Raw genomic sequence first — 20,310 nt, forward strand, 5'->3', positions numbered from 1 at the left:
AGAGAGGGAGAGAGAGAGAGAGAAAGAAACAAGGGAGGACATTATCAAATAATTAGAAGAAAATTTTCCAGATCTTAGAGATGAGTCTGTGAATTGGTTTACGGATGGGCTGCAAAATAAAAGATAAAAAGCCATTGCTTTTTAAATATAAATTTGATTTTTACTTGATTTTTAAACTACCTACTTTCAATGTTTTGATAACATTTAAACTTTTATTTAAAAATTACTTTAAAAGGGAGCATGTTACCTATTTTCTTAGGTCTGTTATACATGCCACAAGGCATACCTCCTTACTTTGTCTATGTACACTTAGAAATAACACAACTGTTTAGGACCTTATTTTTTGTTTTAGTTTTCTGACTATTTCAGCTCTGAACTCCCCCTTCCCAAACACCTTTAAAAAAATTGTTGAAATGTTACTATATATTTTACTTCCTATATTTCTCAAATGGAGAATGTGAGCACCACTGAACCAAACACTGAGGCCATCACTCTTTTTATGAATACCATTTTTATAGTAACAAAATGTCTCACTAGTGGTTGTCTGAGTAAGAAGCAAGTTTAGGTAGGTAGGTAGAGAGACAGAGAGAGAGACAAACAGACAGACAATAGATACAGATGAATAACCATAACCAAAATGGTGCCCCTGGTGGTTGGTAAAGTCCATGCTTTCAAATGAAAGTGTCAGGTTGTCCAAAATATAATGCTCATGGTTTTTTGTTGCTTGCTTGTTTTCTTTTAGTTTTAAACATGGTAGTAAAAGGTTAACTTTTTAAAAAAATTATAGTTGATAAAATAGAACCATTGACTTTTGTTCACAGTATACATAGTCGATGACAAGGAATTTTATAGCCACGTGATGGAGGCTTCCAATCCCAGCAAAATAAGGTTCTACACAAATTCAGAAACCTTTCTGCTACGGACACCTGGATATGCTAGATAAGATATAATAAGAAAAGTTTGCTTGCTTTGTTTTAATGTACTGCTGAGCTTGGAGAACAGAAAAGGAAATTCCCAGGTGTTCAAAAGGGTGCAAGAGCAATGAAAACCAGTGTGGTGAGCATCCAAGCTGATCACAAGGCACCCTGAAAAAGTGGACTGGGGGTGGGGTCATGGCTGGTAGTGGGTTGGGTAATGGTGGGTGGGCTGAGGACTTGAAGTTTGATACATAGATAATAGTTAAGGCTTTGCAATACCCTTAGTTGGGAAAACTGGAGCTGAGGTTCCTGCAGAGTGCCAGAAATGTCAAAGGCGGTGTCTTACACAATAATCCCTGCCTAACAGCTAGGGGAGATGACCTGGAAACTTCTCTCTGCTGGGAAATAAAAAAAATTTCCCTTCCCTTGCACCCAGATATGAAGGTATGTTTTATTGAAGGCTGCAACAATGCCATATATTGCCAGGAACTGGCCGATGTCTACATTGTCATCTACTCATCACAACAATTACACATGGTCAGTATCTACATTGCGTAGATAAGAAATCAGAGAGATTTGATAATTTATCTGAAGTTAAAGGCAATAAGTGACAGAATTGGGATTCAAAGCCATATTTTCTAACTTGAACTCTAGAGTTTTACTCAGTGATAATAGCATGTAGTTAATTTGGGCCTCTGTTTTAGATATTTAAACTGCGTTCACGTACTACAGCACCATTATACATTGATTTTACATTTTTCTTTGGTTTCCAAAACATAAATGTCAATTAAGATCAGCTGGCAATTGTTTCAGTCCTGAGGCCACCACAACGTGTCCGACCAAGAATGAAAACAACAGAACCAAGAAAGTACATAATATTTTGTGAGCCCCTAAACAGAGGAAGCACTTTTCTCAAGGGCTTACTGTGGAGAGATGATGGATATAAGCACCTCACGAATCTTCATTCTGGATGCACAAAGGGAGGGAACTTACCAATAGCGGTCCAAGTTTAAAGAGCATATTTGAGAACTCTACATATTGGGGGAGGGGGAGGGCAATAATGGGCCTCCAAACACTGGAAAAGGGTAGATATAATGCTATTATGTAAAATTATTAATTTTTTGCTAGCTGTCATCAAAAGACTTTCTGTCTATAAATGCATAACTAACATATTTGGGATCACCGAAAGCTCTAGACAAGGTGATATGGGAGGAACTTCAGGGAGCCAGGACTGGAAAATAATTTAATCTGGTAAGTGAAATTTAAGTGCACTGTTTGGATCCCCATCCATCAGGAATCAGACTGTATGAACTGTAGGAGACAGAGGGGAGCCACGTGGGGCAACCCCAGCCCATTTATGTACAGCCCAAAATAGGAAGGAGACGCAGAAAGCAACACAGTGGCACCTTAGCAAGGCTCTCCTGATCTGGGAAGGGATGGCGTCCAGCTTCCTTGTCTCAAATATACAGAAGGTCTAATAGCATCAATTGTATTGATAACCTTGGTGACAATTTAATTTCTCACAAAGCTGGCCTACGTAGAGAGAGCAGGCATTGCTTAGGCTGCCTTGAAGGTTCACATGGCTTTTATCCCTTGGTGTCCTGGTGTTCTGCTTGTATTTTCACTTATCTTCCAATACAGCCTGCCTGCAAAGGGAGGACATGCGGGTCCTCCTCTGCAGCCATTTCCATTTGTTTACAATTGCATTGCATGTTAGAAATGAATTCTGTCTTATTTGGCTAATGGGAGTCCATGTCTTAGAGATACATCCCATGTCACCATACTACTGATCAGGTTTCTGATCCCTGAGGCTGGAGCTTGGGGGCTGATCCCATGACGTCACCGAGGGCACTTGGTGGGAGCATGTCCACGCATCCTTTTGGGCTGTTCAAGTCATGCCCTTCTGAATCACAGTCTGATGAACAGAGCTCGTCTGTTTGAAACCACATGAGCGCCTTCTGTGAATTTTTCACGTGTGCGCCATAAATAGAGATGTGCACTGATTTTTCAGAAAGGTTGTGTGCATAGCTCCATAATTTAATGGTGACAGTGTACAGTGGTATGTGACAAAAGCTACATACACCACCCATATTGGTCCGTCAGCTTTCAACCTAGTGACAGGTTTGGTTGATGGATCGTCCTGGTTTCTTCAAGTCTGCTCAGTTTGACAGGATAGAACTGTGCTTTTATTTATTCTCTTACTCCTAAGGCTATTTAGTAGGAGATTTTTTAAACAGAAGTAGCTGAAAAAGCAAAAATACCAAAAATGGACAGATCGGTATGCCATTTAGCAATTAACATATCGTATATTTTGGAATGTCTGCTTTGTATCAAAAAATGTTCTAAAAGCTAGGGTATTAAAATGAGCACATGGGATGCCTCAGAACTCAAGGGTCTTATGGCTTTAAGAACTGGGTAGTTCTTAAACTGGAAAAAAATCACAAGTCATAAAGGGTTCTGTCCTGGACAGACCTACCCACAAGGTATAGTGGGAGTGGGACTGTGCTACATCTGTGCCGAGGCATCAAGGGTGACCAGGAAGTTGTCAGGGAGGCAAGTGAAGGATGTGCACAAATTGTTTAAGGGTTGCTGGAGAGTTAGGGAAGATCCTAAACCTCATGGCTTTTTTTTACACAATGCTGAGGAGTTTCTACAGGTGACAGGGCGCCATTTTGACCAAATGGCTAAGTGTGGCGGGATTCATACTCCTTTGGCTGACGGGGCATGCAGTAGGTGGTAGGGGCCGGGGAAGGAGCAAACTGGGAACAGAGCACCTGGCAGGAAGTGTGTCCAAATGGAGGGCGGAGGAGGATGTGGCCTGGACTAGGGCAGTGGCTGTGAAGACAAAGGGCTGAATATGAAAAATGAGGTATTTAAGAGACACTATTTTTAAAAATATTGTAATCATTGACAGCCACTAGCAGTGACATATCCGTGTGGATTCCATGCCTGCTGGGCGACCTTTTTCACAGGAAGAGCAGTGATCTGCCTGCTGTTTAACGCTTGTGTCTATTTGAGAAACTGAATATTAGAGATTTTAATGACAACTCCAAGTCGCTATGCGTCCCCAACCAAGGGGATTAGCCCATGATGGTGTGGCCTTAGTCATTGGTTCGCAGGTTTTAGCTGCCAGGAGACCGTGAAATCCTGGCTGTGGGGCTTACAGTTCAGGTGAGCCGTCCTGCCAGGTGCTCAAGTCACAGGCACTGAGGTGTCACGACCTTAGAAACTGGGCTTGGGGTCAGCCAGGCCTGGGTTTGAATCCCAGGTCTACAGTTTGCTTCTACTCTCATCTCTGAACTAAGTTTCATGGTCTATAAAATAGACATTAGAGTACCGGTTCCCTGGGTTGTTATTTGGATGAACAAGATATTTGCTTAAATTCACGCACAAGTGGTAGAACAAAGATTCCATCGCGAATCAAGCTGACTAGAGTCCTCCTCCTCCCTCCTTTGCCCTTCTTTCTCTTTTATATTTAATATGTGTATTATTTTCATGATTACTGGTTTTTTTTTTAGAAATGCTACGATTTCAGTTTCTATTTCCCCTTTGACCCTAGAGTTACTTCATAGAGAGCTTTTATGAAACCATGAAGAAAACCTTTCTGTGTTTTGGTTTTGTTATGGATTTTCTAAGTTTTACTCCACTGTCATCAGAGGATGTTGTTTGTATTATGTCTATCTTATGGAACTTACTGCATTTTTTGTGACCTAACCTATGGTTAATTTTGTGACTTGAAAAGAAAGCGTATTCTTCATTATCAGGGTATAAGGTTTGTGATGCATCCAGATCTTCTGTATTAATTATGGAGTTTGGATCTCTTATATCTTTATTTACCTTCTGCCCACTTGCCCTGTCCTTGGACTGAGAATAGGATGTTAGGTTACATAACATCAGTGTGTTTTTATGTCTTCTTGCATCACCTGCAGGTTCTTCTAAAGGTCGTTGCGGAGGGTATTCAGTGTGCATTCATAACTGATGAATGTTCTTGTGAACGCTGGCTTTTTCTGTCTGGCTTTGTGCATTTGAATCTGCATTTTACCCTATCACATACCAAGATCAAAACTGATGCTCTCTGTTGTTGTTGTTATTTTGCATTTGCCTTGGATGCTTTGATGTGTCTTGTGTTCAACAGAGTCCACATTTCTGACTTGGTACATTATACTCTGCCCCATGTGTAACTGGAGTTCTGTACAATTTTTGTTTTCTTTTTCTTTTTTTCTCTTCAACTGTGGTCCAGACTCACCTAAGAACCTAATATTTTTTTTCCACTGCATTTGATATAAGTGACAAAACTATAAGATATTTGAAGTGTACATCTTGGTGATTGGATATATGTATATATTAGAAAAGGTTAATTTTGAAGTTTTGGGTCTGCCTGGACTGAAGTCCCCTCCTAGACCCTCTGGCTCAGTGGGATTGTCCTTTTCAGTCCTGCCCAGGTGGTTCTCACACCCTAGTGGGACAGGCTCTCCCTCACCACCTGCAAGGCCCTACATACACTCTTCACCAGAGAACTGGATGAGCAGTGATCTAAAACTTTAAAAACACATTCCCTCAACTGGCTTGACAGAAAAGACTTTCAATATTTGAACTGAGACACAATGGCTCCCAAAATATTCTTTAAAATATAATTAAATGTCTTGGGAGATATGTTATAACATGTCAGTCCAGAGCTGGAAGGAATCCTGGAAATCATTTACTTGAACTTTCTCCCCATTGCATTAATCATTCCTACAATGTACCAAGTTTTCTAGTCTGTGCACTTTTCTCTGGTAATGGTAAACAGAGGCATGAGTCTGAAGCCCAGCTATACCATAGATTCGCTACATGATGTTTGGAAACTTAGGGAAGCACTGAGCCTCAGTTTTTTAATCTGTAAAATGGAGGCAAAGACAGAAACTGAGAGGGCTGTTAGAGAACTAAGCAGGATTATAAACTCTAGGCAGGAACCTAGGCAGGAACTAGGCAGGAAGTGTACGAGACCAGGCAGGTAACCTAAGTGTAGGGCAATTGGAGTGAAGAAGAGAGTTCATTTCCTTGTCAAAGCAGAAGCCTTTACCAGACTCCTGCAGATGGAGCCCTGCCTGCAGCCATGTGGGCCTAATAGCACCAGATCTTCTGATTTTTCTAGAAAAGCAGGAACCTGGCTTCTTAATGTAAATTCCTACCTATTCAATGTAACCACTAGTTCAAATTTCTTAAAACATTAGACAGACCACCCAGTAAACATATGAGTGGGCTGAGTACACCTGTAGGCTGACACTTTGCAGTCTTGGATCTGAAGGAATTAGCACAATGCCCAGCACAAGACAGACACTTGATAAACTATAAATTCATCAGATCTGAAACCTTAGACCTCAGACTCTTGGGACAAAGGACATGTCTGATAGGTGGCTAAGAAGCCAGGGAAGAGGAGACTCTGAGTATCCAGGACATCAACGGTACACTCAGGAAAGGGGCAGATATTGAGGGGATACAAACCAGAGAGCAGATGGGAGCGCATCATCTGTGGACTCTGCCTCCTTCTAGTCGGCTTGCTCTGATGCATCTTTTGCTGATACCCACTGGCTCTCTCTTACAACTGCTGATCTCTGACCCCTGTGTAGATGGAACTGACATAGGAGGGGCCGGCCGGGGCAGTGAGGTGGACCCCACAGCTGGCTGGAGTCAGAAAGGCTAGCAGCTTCCTTCGACTGAGCTTATTAGGAAGAGAACAAAAAAAGCACTGAGCACTGAGCCAAGGAGGCATCTTTCGCCCTGCCCCCATTCCCACTGGCTTTTCCCCATCGACGCTGCACCTAGCCAAATACTTCCGACTGGGGTGGGCGGCAGCTGTCCTGCACATGTTCGAAATAAGGGCCAGCGGTTGTTTCTATTTTTGGCTTTTGAATGTGGACACAAAGGTCACCAGGATTCCCCCCTTGCTGACTCACTTCCTCTCTCTCTCTCTCTCCCTCCCTCTCTCTCTCTCTCTCTCTCTCTCCTCTACGTTATCTCTTATTTTCCACCCAGATGTATGTTTTCTGTTCTGATGAGTTAAATATTTGCTTGTCTTGGCTGGAATCCTTATAATTTCCACGGACTGGGTGATCTATCTGTCCTGTGGCTTGAGAAGTCACGTACAGACTTTGGGAAAAGCACCCCAAGCTTGGGTCAGAGCCACTTCTTTCTCTCAAGAGCTCAAACAGAGGTTTAGCGTAAAAACAGCTTTATCCTTCATCTGACTCTCCAAATACATAGTTGAGGCCCAGAGGGGCTGATTTGCTTATTATTAACAACCACTGATGGTGAATGATTCAGCTTACATTCCTGGAAGGTTTTCCTGTGCTAAGCTCTTCACATACATTTCCTCCGCTAATCCTCCCGACCCAATGAGGTATCTAATTTGATTATCCCCATTTTACAGGTGACAAAAGGGAAATCTAGCAGTTTGAGAAACTTGCCCAAAGTCCCATAAATTGACCATGGCAGAGGCCCAGGGAAGACACTTAGGATTTCAACTCCAGTTTTTCATCCCTTTCCAGAACCAGGACTCATTGTACATGCAGGCTCTTTGTGAGGACAGGAGACAGGAGGAAGAAGGATGGACGATGAGAGGGAGGGAGCCTGGCTTGGACACACAATATCTCAGCACTGCCCTTTCAGGATGTTCTATGGAAACCACTGGGCGTTCGCAGAACATGGGGACCGCCCCCGCAAGGGCCCCCTCGAGACCTCAGAGGTGGAAGAGCCGCGGAGCCACGCAGAGCTTCGGGCCTCTTTACCTGTTCTCAGGGTCAGCCAGGGCCAAGCTCCGAGTGACGTAGCACATCTTGAGGGGGATGCTCTTCCGGTCTCTGTGGAAGGAGAAGGGCTGCGATGTCGATGATGACAGCGCGTCTGAGGAGCCGCCCCCTAACCGAGGGGACTCAGGCGGCGGTGTTTCCCACCCAATCTCGGATACTGGGGAGCCTTTCTTCACGTAGGGTGTAGCTTCTCGCATGTACTTCACTGCAAGGGAAAAAAAAAAAAAGGGAAGCTCTTTTAACTACATCAGGGCTGAATTCCTGGAAAATCTGATTGCGTTTTTGAAACTTGCATTAGACAAGATCTTAATATTGAACCTCTTAAATTCTGAACAAGAGTCAGAACTTCTGCTCCTTTCATAATAGGTGCCCTGTCATTTAAATTATATACCAACCTGGTTTTTCGAAATTGCTATTATGATGGCCTGAACTTTCAGCTTTTTTTAACTAGGACAACTTTTATCTTTTTTGCCTATAAGTTGCATTCTGGGAAAGAGGCTGAAAAACAAATGGGCAGGAAACAAAAATGCATAACAGGCTAAAAACACGCAATTATTCAATATAGACGTAGGGAACCTGGTCATCGCATTCGCTCCCCATGCCCTCATTTTTCCGCTGAGAAACAACAACAGGCTTTTCAAGTTAGTAGCGTTAAGAACATATATGCAAAGAAATGCACAGAAGAACACATATTTTGTAAGGCAAAAATATTATATTAAGAGGTGAAAATGAGGGACAACTTAAGTGTCCACTAAAAAGGACAGATTAAGTGAATTGGAAGACATCTATAGGAAAAGCCTGTGTGTTGATATAGAAAGACCTGTAAGATCTATTATCAGATTTAAAAAAGTAGAGAGCAGAACCTATATCATAATCTTTTTCATATAAAATCACAAATATATATATGTATATATATATATGGTTTTATACCTACAACTATTTCTGGATAGAAACACAGCAAAATGTTAGTAGTAGTTAGCTCTGGGGAGTGGAAGTAAAAGTGAGGATGCTGGAGAAGTAGACCTTTACTATTCATTTATTACGCTTTTATACCATTTTCATATGTAGTCATATGCATAGATTTCTTTATACAATTCAAAGAATCAAAAATAGTTCAAGAGTTAAACAGGCTGAAATTCTGCTTTTTGAACTTTTCTTGGTCTTAAGATGTTACTTGCCTATTCTGAATTTAAGCATTTGATCCTTCAATACCTTCTAAGTTGACAGGGCAACTAAATTCTCGATACAAACTTCCTTGTATTACTCACGGTGTGGTTCCCTCTGCTTGGGGAGGTCTTGGCTAAGTCCCTTACAGGTATCTGTTATGATAAATGGCAGTGGATTTGAATGGGTATAGGCTAGGGCACATTTCCTCTAGATCTTAGATGACTCAGTTCCACAGCCTTCACTGTGCAAGACCCAGAGCTAGGCTGATAAAAACTGCAGAGACAGAAAACACGTAGTCGCCATACTCAAGAATTACAAATTTGTCAACTGGGCAGGCAGCTCCCCCGGTTGCACGCTTGCGGAAGGAGTAGGAGATAGGTTGCGGGGGAAGATTCCCAGGATTGGGACCCAGGTGTGGCAGCCATACTAGAGGCTTTTGACTACATGGTTTTGGGAGCAGAGTGGGGGCTCCCTTGACCATGTAGCTTAGAAGCAGGAAAGCAAGATGTAGCAGCCATGCAGGCGGCTTCCACAGGTTACAGCGTGTACTCACGAGAGCTCGGAGGTGGTGTGCTCCACGCCGCGAAGGAAAAATGTGAAGACCACGTGGGAAGGAAAGGGGAGAGAGGACTCTTGGTAGTGGGCTGTGAGAAGGTGCCACTTTGTTCTGAATTAAGAGCTGGAGATTGCGGCGATGCAGCAGATGGTGCTGGGAACAGCGAGAGGCCTGTCTAGCTGAGCCCCGGACTTCTGTTCTTTTTCTTCTGAAGGACGGTGCCCCTGACTGGCCTGACTGGGCAAAGAGGGGAAGGCAGGACTGTGTGTGTTGGTGGGTATTTTAAAGGGATTTTGGGATTTAACAGTGACATTTAGCCATTAATCAAAATCTGTATAACTTTTGAATAAATACTTCCTTTCCTTTTCACCAAACTCTGCCATTGAGAGCCATAATTTTTAAGGGTGGCGGGCAAAGGACCTAGAACAGAGGAACCCCAGGGAAAAGGGGCCATTGTTCTGGTAATAGCATTTGGGCACCCTTCCCCCTCTACCTGGTCCACATTCGGTAACAGGAGGAAACCTAGAGAAAGAGGTCATCTGGGCTTTCTTTTGACTTTGGAGCTGGCATTCCTTTAAAAAGCCATTCCCCATGTGCACTGCCAGATGCCCGGCTGCCCTGCCTTTCAGAGAACTTCAGTCGTTTGGAGGAGTGTAACATCAAACATATTTGGCAAACAATATAAGGGCAGGTTAGGTCAGGAGGCTGTTTCTTAGCAGGCCATGACAGTCCCTCATAAATCACCTCCCAGAACTATTTTAAAAAAGGAAAATACAAATTTTTAAACAGTAGTTCTGTGGAAGAAATTTGAGCAAAGAGTGTTGTACTGGATATTCTCTTTGATCCCCATCCACTATCCACCGTTCTCCATTCTGCTCTGTGCCCTGGGAGGCTGATCTCTGCTGACGGGACCATGTCACCCAGACTCCCTTACCCTCCAGACTCTGGGCAAGGCTGGTTAGCTGGCTGGGGGGAGGTGAGGAGGAGCAGAGGTTAGCGCTGGGCCGCAAAGTGACTGGGCTGTGTCCCTAAGGCCACAGCTCCCTCACATAGCTCCTCCCTCACAGTTTTCATTCTTATCAGGTTCCAAGAACTGCTCTTGCATTCACCCTCCTGGTCTAGAAAATGGGAAAGGGTCCCTGTCCCCTCACCACATCCCTCCTGTTGTGAGTCACGCAGCAGTTTCATTAGCCCTTACTTCTCTTCACACCTTTGCGAACAGGCCTTCATTAAACTTTCCCCAAATACCCTTTCAAGTGTGCTTTTCTTTTTCCCCCAGGACATTAAGCCTTAAAAATGTTGGTACTTTTTTTTTTCCTACTGTAATTCTACCTCTAAGATTCTCACAAGATAACAATCAGAGCTACAAAGATTTATGACTTCACTTCTAGAGGTGGGCCCTGTTCACTATATTCTGTTCCCTGGCCATGGTTACTGTTTCAAAAGTAGGCACATGACTTAAGCCTATGCTTTCATGGCGAATTCCATGTCTCAGGACTCTTGTTTGGAAATCCCCTGTCAGTGAGGGAGAAACTGCTTCCAGACCAGGAGGCACAGCGGAGAAAGAGAAAGAAACGGGATCTCTGATGACAGTCCCCAGCTTCACTGAAGCTCATCCCTTTCACCCCCCTTTTCAACTATTGAGGTATAATGACACACAATAAATGATACGTATTTAAAGTGTATAATTGGATGAGTATGGACATATGTCTATCCCATCAAACCTTCACCACAATGAGACAGTGAACGGATCCATCACCCCCAGGAGTTTTCCCTGCCCCTTTGTAATCACTTGCTCCTGCCCCTTCTCATTCCCCAGGCAGCATCCCATGGGTTTTCTTTCACTATAGATTAGTTGCATTTTCTGAACTTTACATAAGTAGAATCATACAAATGGACTTTTCTTAGACTCCTTTCACTGAGCAGTTATTTTTTAAAAGTCTATTCTTCGTGTCTATCTCAAAAGTTTATTCCTTTTTATTGTTGCATAACATGCCATTGTATGGATGTACCACAATTTGTTTATCCATTTACCTATCAATGAACATTTGGGTTGTTTCTACTTTGGGGTTACTGTAAATAAAGCCTCTATGACCATTTGTATATAAAAAAACAAATTTATTTATTAAAAAAATTTATTTATTACAAAATCAGGGGTGACTGTAGTTGCTGCTCTTGATGTCCTATCAGATCCCTTTTGCCAGCGAGGCACCCCTATCCAAACTCTGTGTGTTGGCTGTGAACGACTCACAGCGGCCCCCCGCCCTGGGGAACTGCGCATGGCCCAGCGGAAGCCCCCCTGTCCCCAGACAGAGGCACTGTCTCTGGGGAACCCACCTAGGACATAGCGATATAAGCCAAGCATTTAAACTAGGACACAAAGCAGAACAAACTAAGTTCTAGGCAGGAATAAAGTGCCTTGGAAGAACTCAGGAGAAAAATGAATCTAGAAGCACTAGTGACAGATTAGGTTCATGACAATTTAATAAGCAGACCAAACATACCCACAGGCATGTAATGTGGCTCTATATCGGGAGAACCAATCTTAGGTATCAAAAACAGCCGTATTAACTCAAGACAGAGGAGGTGTCATGTAGTACCAACACGTATTTGAAAATATGATTTCAGGGTCTTAACTGCATATCAGTGCAATTAGGAGGGAACAGCTTCGTGGTTTCAGAAAACCTGTTAGTACAAGATACAGTTATAGAAGAAGAGAAGTTATTCATGGCCACCGTGTCTTGGGAATATTATTTATTTCTGTGCAATATATTTAAAGAGAACCACAGACACACTTAAGAACAAGTGTAGAAAACTTAGAGGGACAGATTTAGGCTGTCCAAAGCTGACATAAATACACCTCTTTTGAAAATAATGAATTTTTCATCTCTAAAAATGGTTTAGTAGAAGCTAGAACACTGTTTAGCTTTGTATACTGTAGAATGATACGTACTGATATGTAGGAAATTCAAGTAGCAGCTGAGATTGTCTGAAGATCCTTTTTTGCACTGTCATCCTTCCGGCTGGAGGAGCGGGTATGTGTGGGAAAGGGGAAAGCAGGAACCCAGGGGTGATGCTGCACGGATGCAGCAGGTGGCATTTCAACTTGGCCTTGAAGGGTAGTGAGGACTGGAAAAAGTAGGATCACAATCCTTCTTTTTTATAATGTACCCTGATTTAAATTTACATGGCCATTCCATGGGAAAGGAAAGTTGGACCTCAATTTGGAAGGGGGATAAAGAAGGAACATTTTTCCTAAGACCCAATGAGAAGCCAAGTATGGAACCCAATGCTTTCCATATTTAAGCTTCAAAATAATCATGTGAAGTCCCATTTGATATATAAGAAAACTAGATCCGGAGAGAAAATGGATGAGGGATCTTTCATTTTCAAGTATCCATGTACTCACAAGCAACAAGAGATTACACTGTTATCCTATTCAGACCCTGCAAGAAAGAGATGTCTTATGTGGCTATTCTAATTCTGGTGGACACTAGGAGCTTCTCATAGGTTATCCTTTGCAAAACTAATATTATTTGACACATCAGCACACCCATGCCCTGAAGTTTAGCTTCCACGGAGTCATGTGGCTAGTAAGGGGTGGAACAGGGTTTGATTTCCTGGAGATCATATTCTTTCACAAAATCTGGCTAACCCTCCTAGGAAATAAGAAAGATGCAAAATGAGAAGTTAATAGGTTTGGACTTTATTTTATAGGCAGCGGTGCTATCCATGATGGTCTATGAGCAAGAAAATGATAGAAACAGAGGTCTACTGTGGAGAAAACTCCTGAAAAGTGAGATTGGGCACACTAGAGGGGGGAAGCACATTAGACTTAGATCTACCAGTCACTGGGCCATTGGGGGTTACTGCTAGAGATAACCTGAGAAATACTCAAAATATCCATATAAGGTGAGAGGAATCCCAGAAATGTGTGGCTTGACCCATTCATGGGCAGAGGCAAGTTTCAGCCTGGAAGCATCTGTTTACCAAGTAGCCACTTTCTATGTGGCAACCAACTGGGGGAATTTACAAGGGAGAGAAGACACAGCAAGAAAGGACAATCCATTGGAAATGGTAATCAGTAGCGAGTAATCTTTTTAACTGGCAAACTGAAAATAAAGACAGAGAAAATAAGAAGGTAGGCACGATAAGTCAAGAATTCCTGCAGCGAAAATTCGTCAATTTTCATGTGCCAAGGCCTGTGCTGTCCACAAGACACGGTAAGAAAAGGTCTCAGATTAAAAGAAGTTCACACCTAGAAAAGGAGGAAGCCAAGTGGATAGATGACATGAGCTCTCGCGTTAAATCTTGAACTTGGCTTAAGAAGGTGCCAAGATGGACAAGCCTCCACAGGCGTGGCAGAATCAAATGCAAACCCTTTTCAGAGAAAGCTGAAATAAATTTCATTCTAGACTTCAAAGAGCCCCTATGAATCATTTTCAAGGGCAACGAGCAGCATAAAATTTAAGAAAATGTTGCACACAGAGAAACAAAGTTCCATGAACAAAAACTAGTGAAAACGCTGATAGCGGTAGCAGTCCCACACAGACTGCAAGGCAACAAGTATATTCACTATGCGTAAAGAAACAAATGAAAGCTTGGGGAACTCTTCTAGAGATTATTTTTTAAGAGCAACCTAACAGGAGGATAAAATAACCAAACAGAATATCCAAATACTGAGTGTGTGGTCTAATTCAGGCAGGGTAAGGTGCTACCAAAGGCTAGATTTGACTGCAATAGGTACCCCAAATGATAGTGTATTAAATAATATAGAGGTTTTTTTTGTTTTTGCTTTTTTCTTATACCAAAAGAAAACAGTAAAAAAAAAGGGCTGCTAGGGTAGGGCTGCTAGGGTAGCTCTGCTCTCTGAAGTTGTCAGGGCCTCGGATTTCTGCCTCCTTCCTACTTTGCAACCTAAGCCTTCCATCTAATGATCCAAGATGGCTGCTTGAGCTCCAGCCATCATGTCCAAATTCCCACCAGGGGAAAGAAGGAAGACATGAAGGACACGCCGTCTTTCTTCCTTTAGGGCTGCTTTTTAGAAGTCGATACATTATATATGCTTCCACCCCACTGGCCAAACAGAAGTCACATGGCTACTTCTAGATGGGAAAGGAATTTACTCTCAACTCTAGAAAACACTGTGCCAAACTGGTTTAAAACTGGTAGGGAAGGGAAATTATTACTGTTAAAAAAAAAAAAGAGAACCTAGATATTAGGGGACAACTCTCAGCTTTGCCACAGGGAGACATCCCTAATTCCATCAGCTTAACACACTAGATTTTATAACACATAAATATAAGTAAGTACATCGGAGCAATCAGTAAAAAGCACAATGACTAGGTTTCATGGACTTTGCTAACTCACTCGAACCTTGGAACCACTCTGTGATACAAACACTATAATCATCCACATCTTACCAGAGACACTGCAGTAAGAAGGGGGCGAAATCATACACCCAAGTTACAGAGCTAGAAATCGTCAGGCACATGAGTCAAATCCAGGCAGCCTGGCTCCGGAGGCCCACTTTTAACCATGAAGCAACACTCTTTCTCAAACGTAAAAAAATTAATTGGATGTGTGTGTGTGTGTGTGTGTGTGTGTATTTAAGCCAAGGTTTGTATGTACTGTGAGAAAACATCCAATTAAAAGCCTATTGCCTGTAACATAAGAGAGCTTGATTTTGTAAGCTTGAACTATTAAATGATGACATTTCGATAAATTCCTTTTAAGACACTGTGATATGTATTCATTATAGAGGGTTTAACTTGGCAGAACGGAACAGCTTGTGTCTGTATAATTACATCTCCATGTGCTCCCAGACAGTCATTTCAGGCAGAGAGTGGTTGAAACCAATCAAGCAGCAGCCAGGCCCAGGTACAAGGCACCTCATAACCAGAACTAATTAATAACCCATCCCCTCTCTGGGCATCATGAATTGAAAACTGTGGTTGAGCAATTAAAATTCCAATCTTCAGTTGTACAAGAAAGGGGAGGAGAGCCACAGAAAGTGGCCTTCAAACCAATAACCCACCAAGTCACTTTTCCAGGTTTTCCTCTGAAGGACAGGCAGTTGTGATGATTTCAAAAAACAAAATAAAACAAACCCAGAAAACAAAACAACCCCAGCAAACAGTGAAGCCCATGTTTGCAAAGACCCCAAGTTACAACAATGAAATCTTTCTTGGGGCAGCCAGGTGACTTTTGAAAGGAAAGCACACACAGGCTACTAATGAGGAAATGCTTCAGGCAAATCCAATCAACTCTCCCACCAGGCTGGCTTCTGAGGAGCCAATGATCCCTATGATACATGCAAGGTTTCTTCCTAAAAATAACAACAGAAATGACAAAAACAGAGATTTCCAGATTGCAGGAAGGAAGAGAGATTTTTCATTACTGGATGGGATGTGAACACAAAATGTATATTTCCTAATGTGATTTAGGGAAAAGCTTGAGGCAACAAACCTGCGTATTTGGACATTTGGTGAACCGTTCAAGTTGGGGACAGCTTGGTGACAGTGGGATTTGCTGACAAAATGCAGTCTTAGACTTTCCCTTAATGGCATTTTCTAGGTCATCTTAGAAAGGAAAGATGCAGATGGAGATCATCAATATTTCCAGAAAGACCGAGAAATGATGAAAGTGGTTATATCGGCTTCTCAGAAGCTGTAGCTAATCCTTCAGGAAGCTGAGTGGGGAGGTGGAAAGAGAATTGGCCCTGGGAGCTGGGGACACGGATCACAGTTCCAGCCTGCCACTAACGAGCTCTCCTGCCCTGGGCAAGTCACTTCGTTACCCAGACCTCATTTTCCTCACCTGTCAAGGGAGGGAAATAAGGTCCCCACTCTTCAAACAGTCTGATTCTTTGGGAAGCTGCCTCTTCTGACAACGTTTTTTTAAAAAAAGGAATGTTTCTTTTCTCATCTTACTGGTTGTGTCATCACCAACAAATAGCCCTGTCAAAATGTGTACTGTATTCTTAGGCCTTAGGCAGGTCTGTCTTCTGACTTTTTCCCAAACCCTGCAAACACCTGACAAATATGAACATAAGCCTACTCCTTGAGAAGATGTGCTCAAGTTACTTCTCCTTTGGTTTGGCAGAGTTGTCTGAAAGAATCATTGTTTCTATTCACTTACCACTACTTAGTCCTCTTCCATTCTCCCAGGTGGGTCCTTGATTTTCAAAGACATTTGAAGGACCAAAGGGTTCTCATAAGGTCACAAGGACATCGTGGGTGAGGGTGCTGAATTTTAATATGTGGAGCCAGGAGTAAAACAAAACTGGGTATGAATTATGGAGTAATCTTTGGCCTCCAAGTAAATAACCATGTCAAAATTACCTTATTTCAGACACTGTGGTCGTTCACTGTAACCTCTCTTTATTCTTCAACTAAGTGAGACCATTGCCCCCTGAGATGCCAGCTGGACTCAAGGAAAGTATCTTATGAGTCGTACAACCACCCGGAAGTGCACTGATTGGTTTAGTTACCTTAATCAACAGACGTTTAATGAATTCTTACTCTGGGCAGCACCCTGAGTGTTAGGTCATCCCAGTGAACAAGAGAGACGGGGTGCCTGGCAGTCGAGTGTCCATGTGTATAGGGGGGGAGGGAATATTAAACAAACAGACAACTCTAGGGCCCTGTCCCGAAAGAGACACACGCTAGAGGACTTGGGTCTGTCCTAGTTAGTGCAGAGCCCATTGCCCGCCTCCTGTATTCATCTCCGATGGCCCCCTCTTCGTGGCCGTAGTTCACCTGCCAGCCACAGAGAAAGAGTATTCAACTCTCTGAACATGCCATGTTCTTTTCCTTTCTGTGCACATATGGTCTCCTGTGCATGGAAATCCTTCTGATAAACGCCTCCCTTCCTCCTGTGAGTCTCAACTCAAGTAAGACCTCCTTCTTGAAGTCTTCCAGGCTCGTCTCCCTTCAGTTCCACCCCTGCTGTGTGCCACCTCCACTGATACCAACCGCATCAGGACATAAATGTTATGATGCTGGCTGATGCCACGCAAGGCCCGGCGCTGCTCACTGTCCACACGTTCCCACACTTACACCTCACCCGCGGTTACCTGTTTGCACATAGCTGTCTCTGGTGGAATCATAAGGTCCTCAAAGTTGAGGGACTGCGTAACCGAAGTTAAAACTCTGGAGTCGAGAGCCGCATCAAATCTTGACTTTGCTGACTGTGGCAGTTAGTGAACTGTAAGGTTAAATTTCCTTAACCTCTCCACGTCTCCATTCCCCATTAGTAAAATGGGGATAAATAGTAGTGCCTACTTCAGAGGGTTGCTATGACAATTTAATGAGCTCACACATACACAGGGCTTAGCACGGAGTCTAGCACATGGGGAGTGCTCATTAGCGTTAGAACAACAATTGACAGTCATATCCATATCCACCAATTAACACAAATGTCTGGCTATAAAACATGGACTTGTTGAGCAAATGAATAACAAAATTAATAGGATCTGCAAGATATCATTCTTTGCATGTTTGTTCTTTAGGAAGAGGAGTCTCATAACCGAAACAGCATAGGCCAGAGGTTTCAAGACACAGAAGTCACAGGTGGGGGTCAGAAATTCACGTCCTCTGTCCTGTACAATGAAGCTTGGCGAGCTTTTTCTGTAAAGGGCCAGATGGAAAATTTGGGAGGCTTTGAAGGCTTCAGGGTTTCTGTCGCCACCACTCCATTCCGCCACTGTCGCATGAAAGAGGCCACAGACAATATGTAAACAAATCAGCGTGGCTGCATCCCAATAACACTTTATCGGCCGAGGGCCCGATTAGACCTACGGGCTGTCATTTGTCAACTCCGGCTTTAGAACAATGCTAATAACTAGCAAATATTGACTACTTACCACAGAGTGGGCCCTAGCTCATTTCAAAGCAACTCTGTAAAGCAGGAATATTACTATGCCTCCCTGACAAGCAAAGGGAGAGGGGTGTGGAGAGGGGAAGTGACCTGCCCAAGGTCATGTCGTAGCCATCGGCAGAGCTGGGATTCGAACTGTCAGCTCCAAGGCCTCCAGTCCAGACAGCTTTACCACACTCTTCCTTTTGCCCTGGCTGCTGCCCCTACTCGTGGCCAGATGCTCATGCCTGAATCCTGTCTGTCCAACCACAAAAATTTTAAAAATCAGACTTTTAAAAAGACCTTTTTTTGGTCTGAAATGTTTTTCTTGTATCTCTTTTCTTATATTAAACCCAAATTCTACCCCATAATTTGTATTCACTAGCCATGGCTCTACTCTGAAGAAATACACAAAGCATCTTGAGCATCTTATAAACTGGTGAAATATAAACACTAGCCTTTACATAAAGAAACAGACCATCCCAGTTAAAAGGAGGCTGCAGCTGCTGGTCAGATGTTATTGGGCCCCTGGTCCACGTTCTCTCAGAACCTGAAGGTGGTGATGGATGAACCTAATGTATGAGAGGCATGGAAGACGTTGCTTTTACTGAGATAGGGGCTAGGAGAAACAACCAATGCCAGAGATGACCAAATTAAGATTTTAAGAGTTTCACAAAGGCCCAAACAAAAAAGATAAAACATCGGATGGGGCAAAAGTAGGGTTATAATTGTGAGCATGCAAAACACAGAGTTTATTCTTATATTGTTATTTATTAATTATTATCTTATTTTCCACACAAGCAACTGTAAACCTACTTTTGCCCCACCCTGTAGAATGGGGATAAGATGAAAGTCTCTCACTGTGTAGTCAAAATCAAATCACTAACATACATGTAGTTTTAGACACGTTATATGGAAAGCATATTATAAGCCGTTCATGTGAGGAAATGTTGTAGGGATTTCTGTGGCCATAGTTGCTACAATAAAGTAACAGAATGTTACAATGTGACAGGCTGCACTGGTAGAAGTATGGTGTTCAGAAAAAGAGAGGTCAGTTCCACCTTGATCGGCCCATACCTGAAGCCCTAATAAGTTAGATAATGCTTACATGAGGGCAAAGAGAGTGACCAGGTTGCTGAAAGATTCAATAAATGAAAAAAAACATAAGTTAATCAAAAGACATGAGAGCACGGGAGTGAAACGCATAAACTCTGGAGTCTAACTGCTGGGGTCCAATTCTTAGCACTTTTATTACCCAGCTCTGTGACCTTAAGCAAATTACTTAGTTCCCCTATGTAGTATTTCTTTCACGTGTCCCACGGTATTGTGAGGATTAAAGGAATGAATATAAGTAAGCAAATTTATAAGGAACTTGGCATTAGTAAACATCTTAAGGGTTAGGCACCCATATTAGGAGTGAACCTAGAAAAGAAGTTTCTGGAGCCTAAATAACAGAGGGCTCTGAAGAGTAGAGCCATGGTCAGTAAGTACAAATTATTGGGGACTATTTGGGTTCAATATAAGAAGATGCTGTGGGGGAGTGAGTTCCCTATCGCTGGCGACGTTCGAGCAGGAGCTGAAGAAGAAACCTCCCAGCCATGCTGCAGAAAGGAGTCTTCCATTCTGCAGCAGAACAGATTGTTTCAATACCCTGCAAGCTCTCATGTTCTCTGTTTCTTCTGGCATACAGCTGATTACGACGCCTAACCCAGACTCCAATGCAAGGAGCGTGGGGTATGCTTGTATACCACATAAAAGTATGCTGTACATTTTAAAGCTATGCTTATTAGCTACGTATTAGGTGACAATGGGAAATTTGTTAAACTATCTGAGTCTTAAAATGCTCATCTGTATAACGAGAAAAACAATGACTTCCTTAGAGAGGCAATACAATGCGTTTGTAATAAATGAGCTCAGAGCCAGAGGATGTAGGTTCAAATCCCAAATCGTCCACTTACACTGCTATACACTGGATATAATAATGTATGTTAACTATAATTGAAAAATAAATTTAAAAATTTTA

General features: G+C 42.7%; 1 protein-coding gene across 1 annotated transcript in view; it reads right to left on the bottom strand.

Moving 5' to 3' along the window:
* Window positions 1-20,310, bottom strand: part of SNTB1 (syntrophin beta 1) — a 205,129-nt gene that overhangs the window by 97,162 nt on the left and 87,657 nt on the right. The window contains exon 2 of the mRNA XM_054590441.1: window positions 7,685-7,910. Coding sequence (XP_054446416.1) covers window positions 7,685-7,910 — 226 coding nt within the window. The remainder of the gene's footprint in view (window positions 1-7,684; window positions 7,911-20,310) is intronic.

The sequence above is a fragment of the Pteronotus mesoamericanus genome, unplaced genomic scaffold, assembly GCF_021234165.1.
Source record: "Pteronotus mesoamericanus isolate MK-2021 breed Mesoamerican mustached bat unplaced genomic scaffold, CSHL_Meso_final scaffold_174, whole genome shotgun sequence".
NCBI lineage: Eukaryota > Metazoa > Chordata > Mammalia > Chiroptera > Mormoopidae > Pteronotus > Pteronotus mesoamericanus.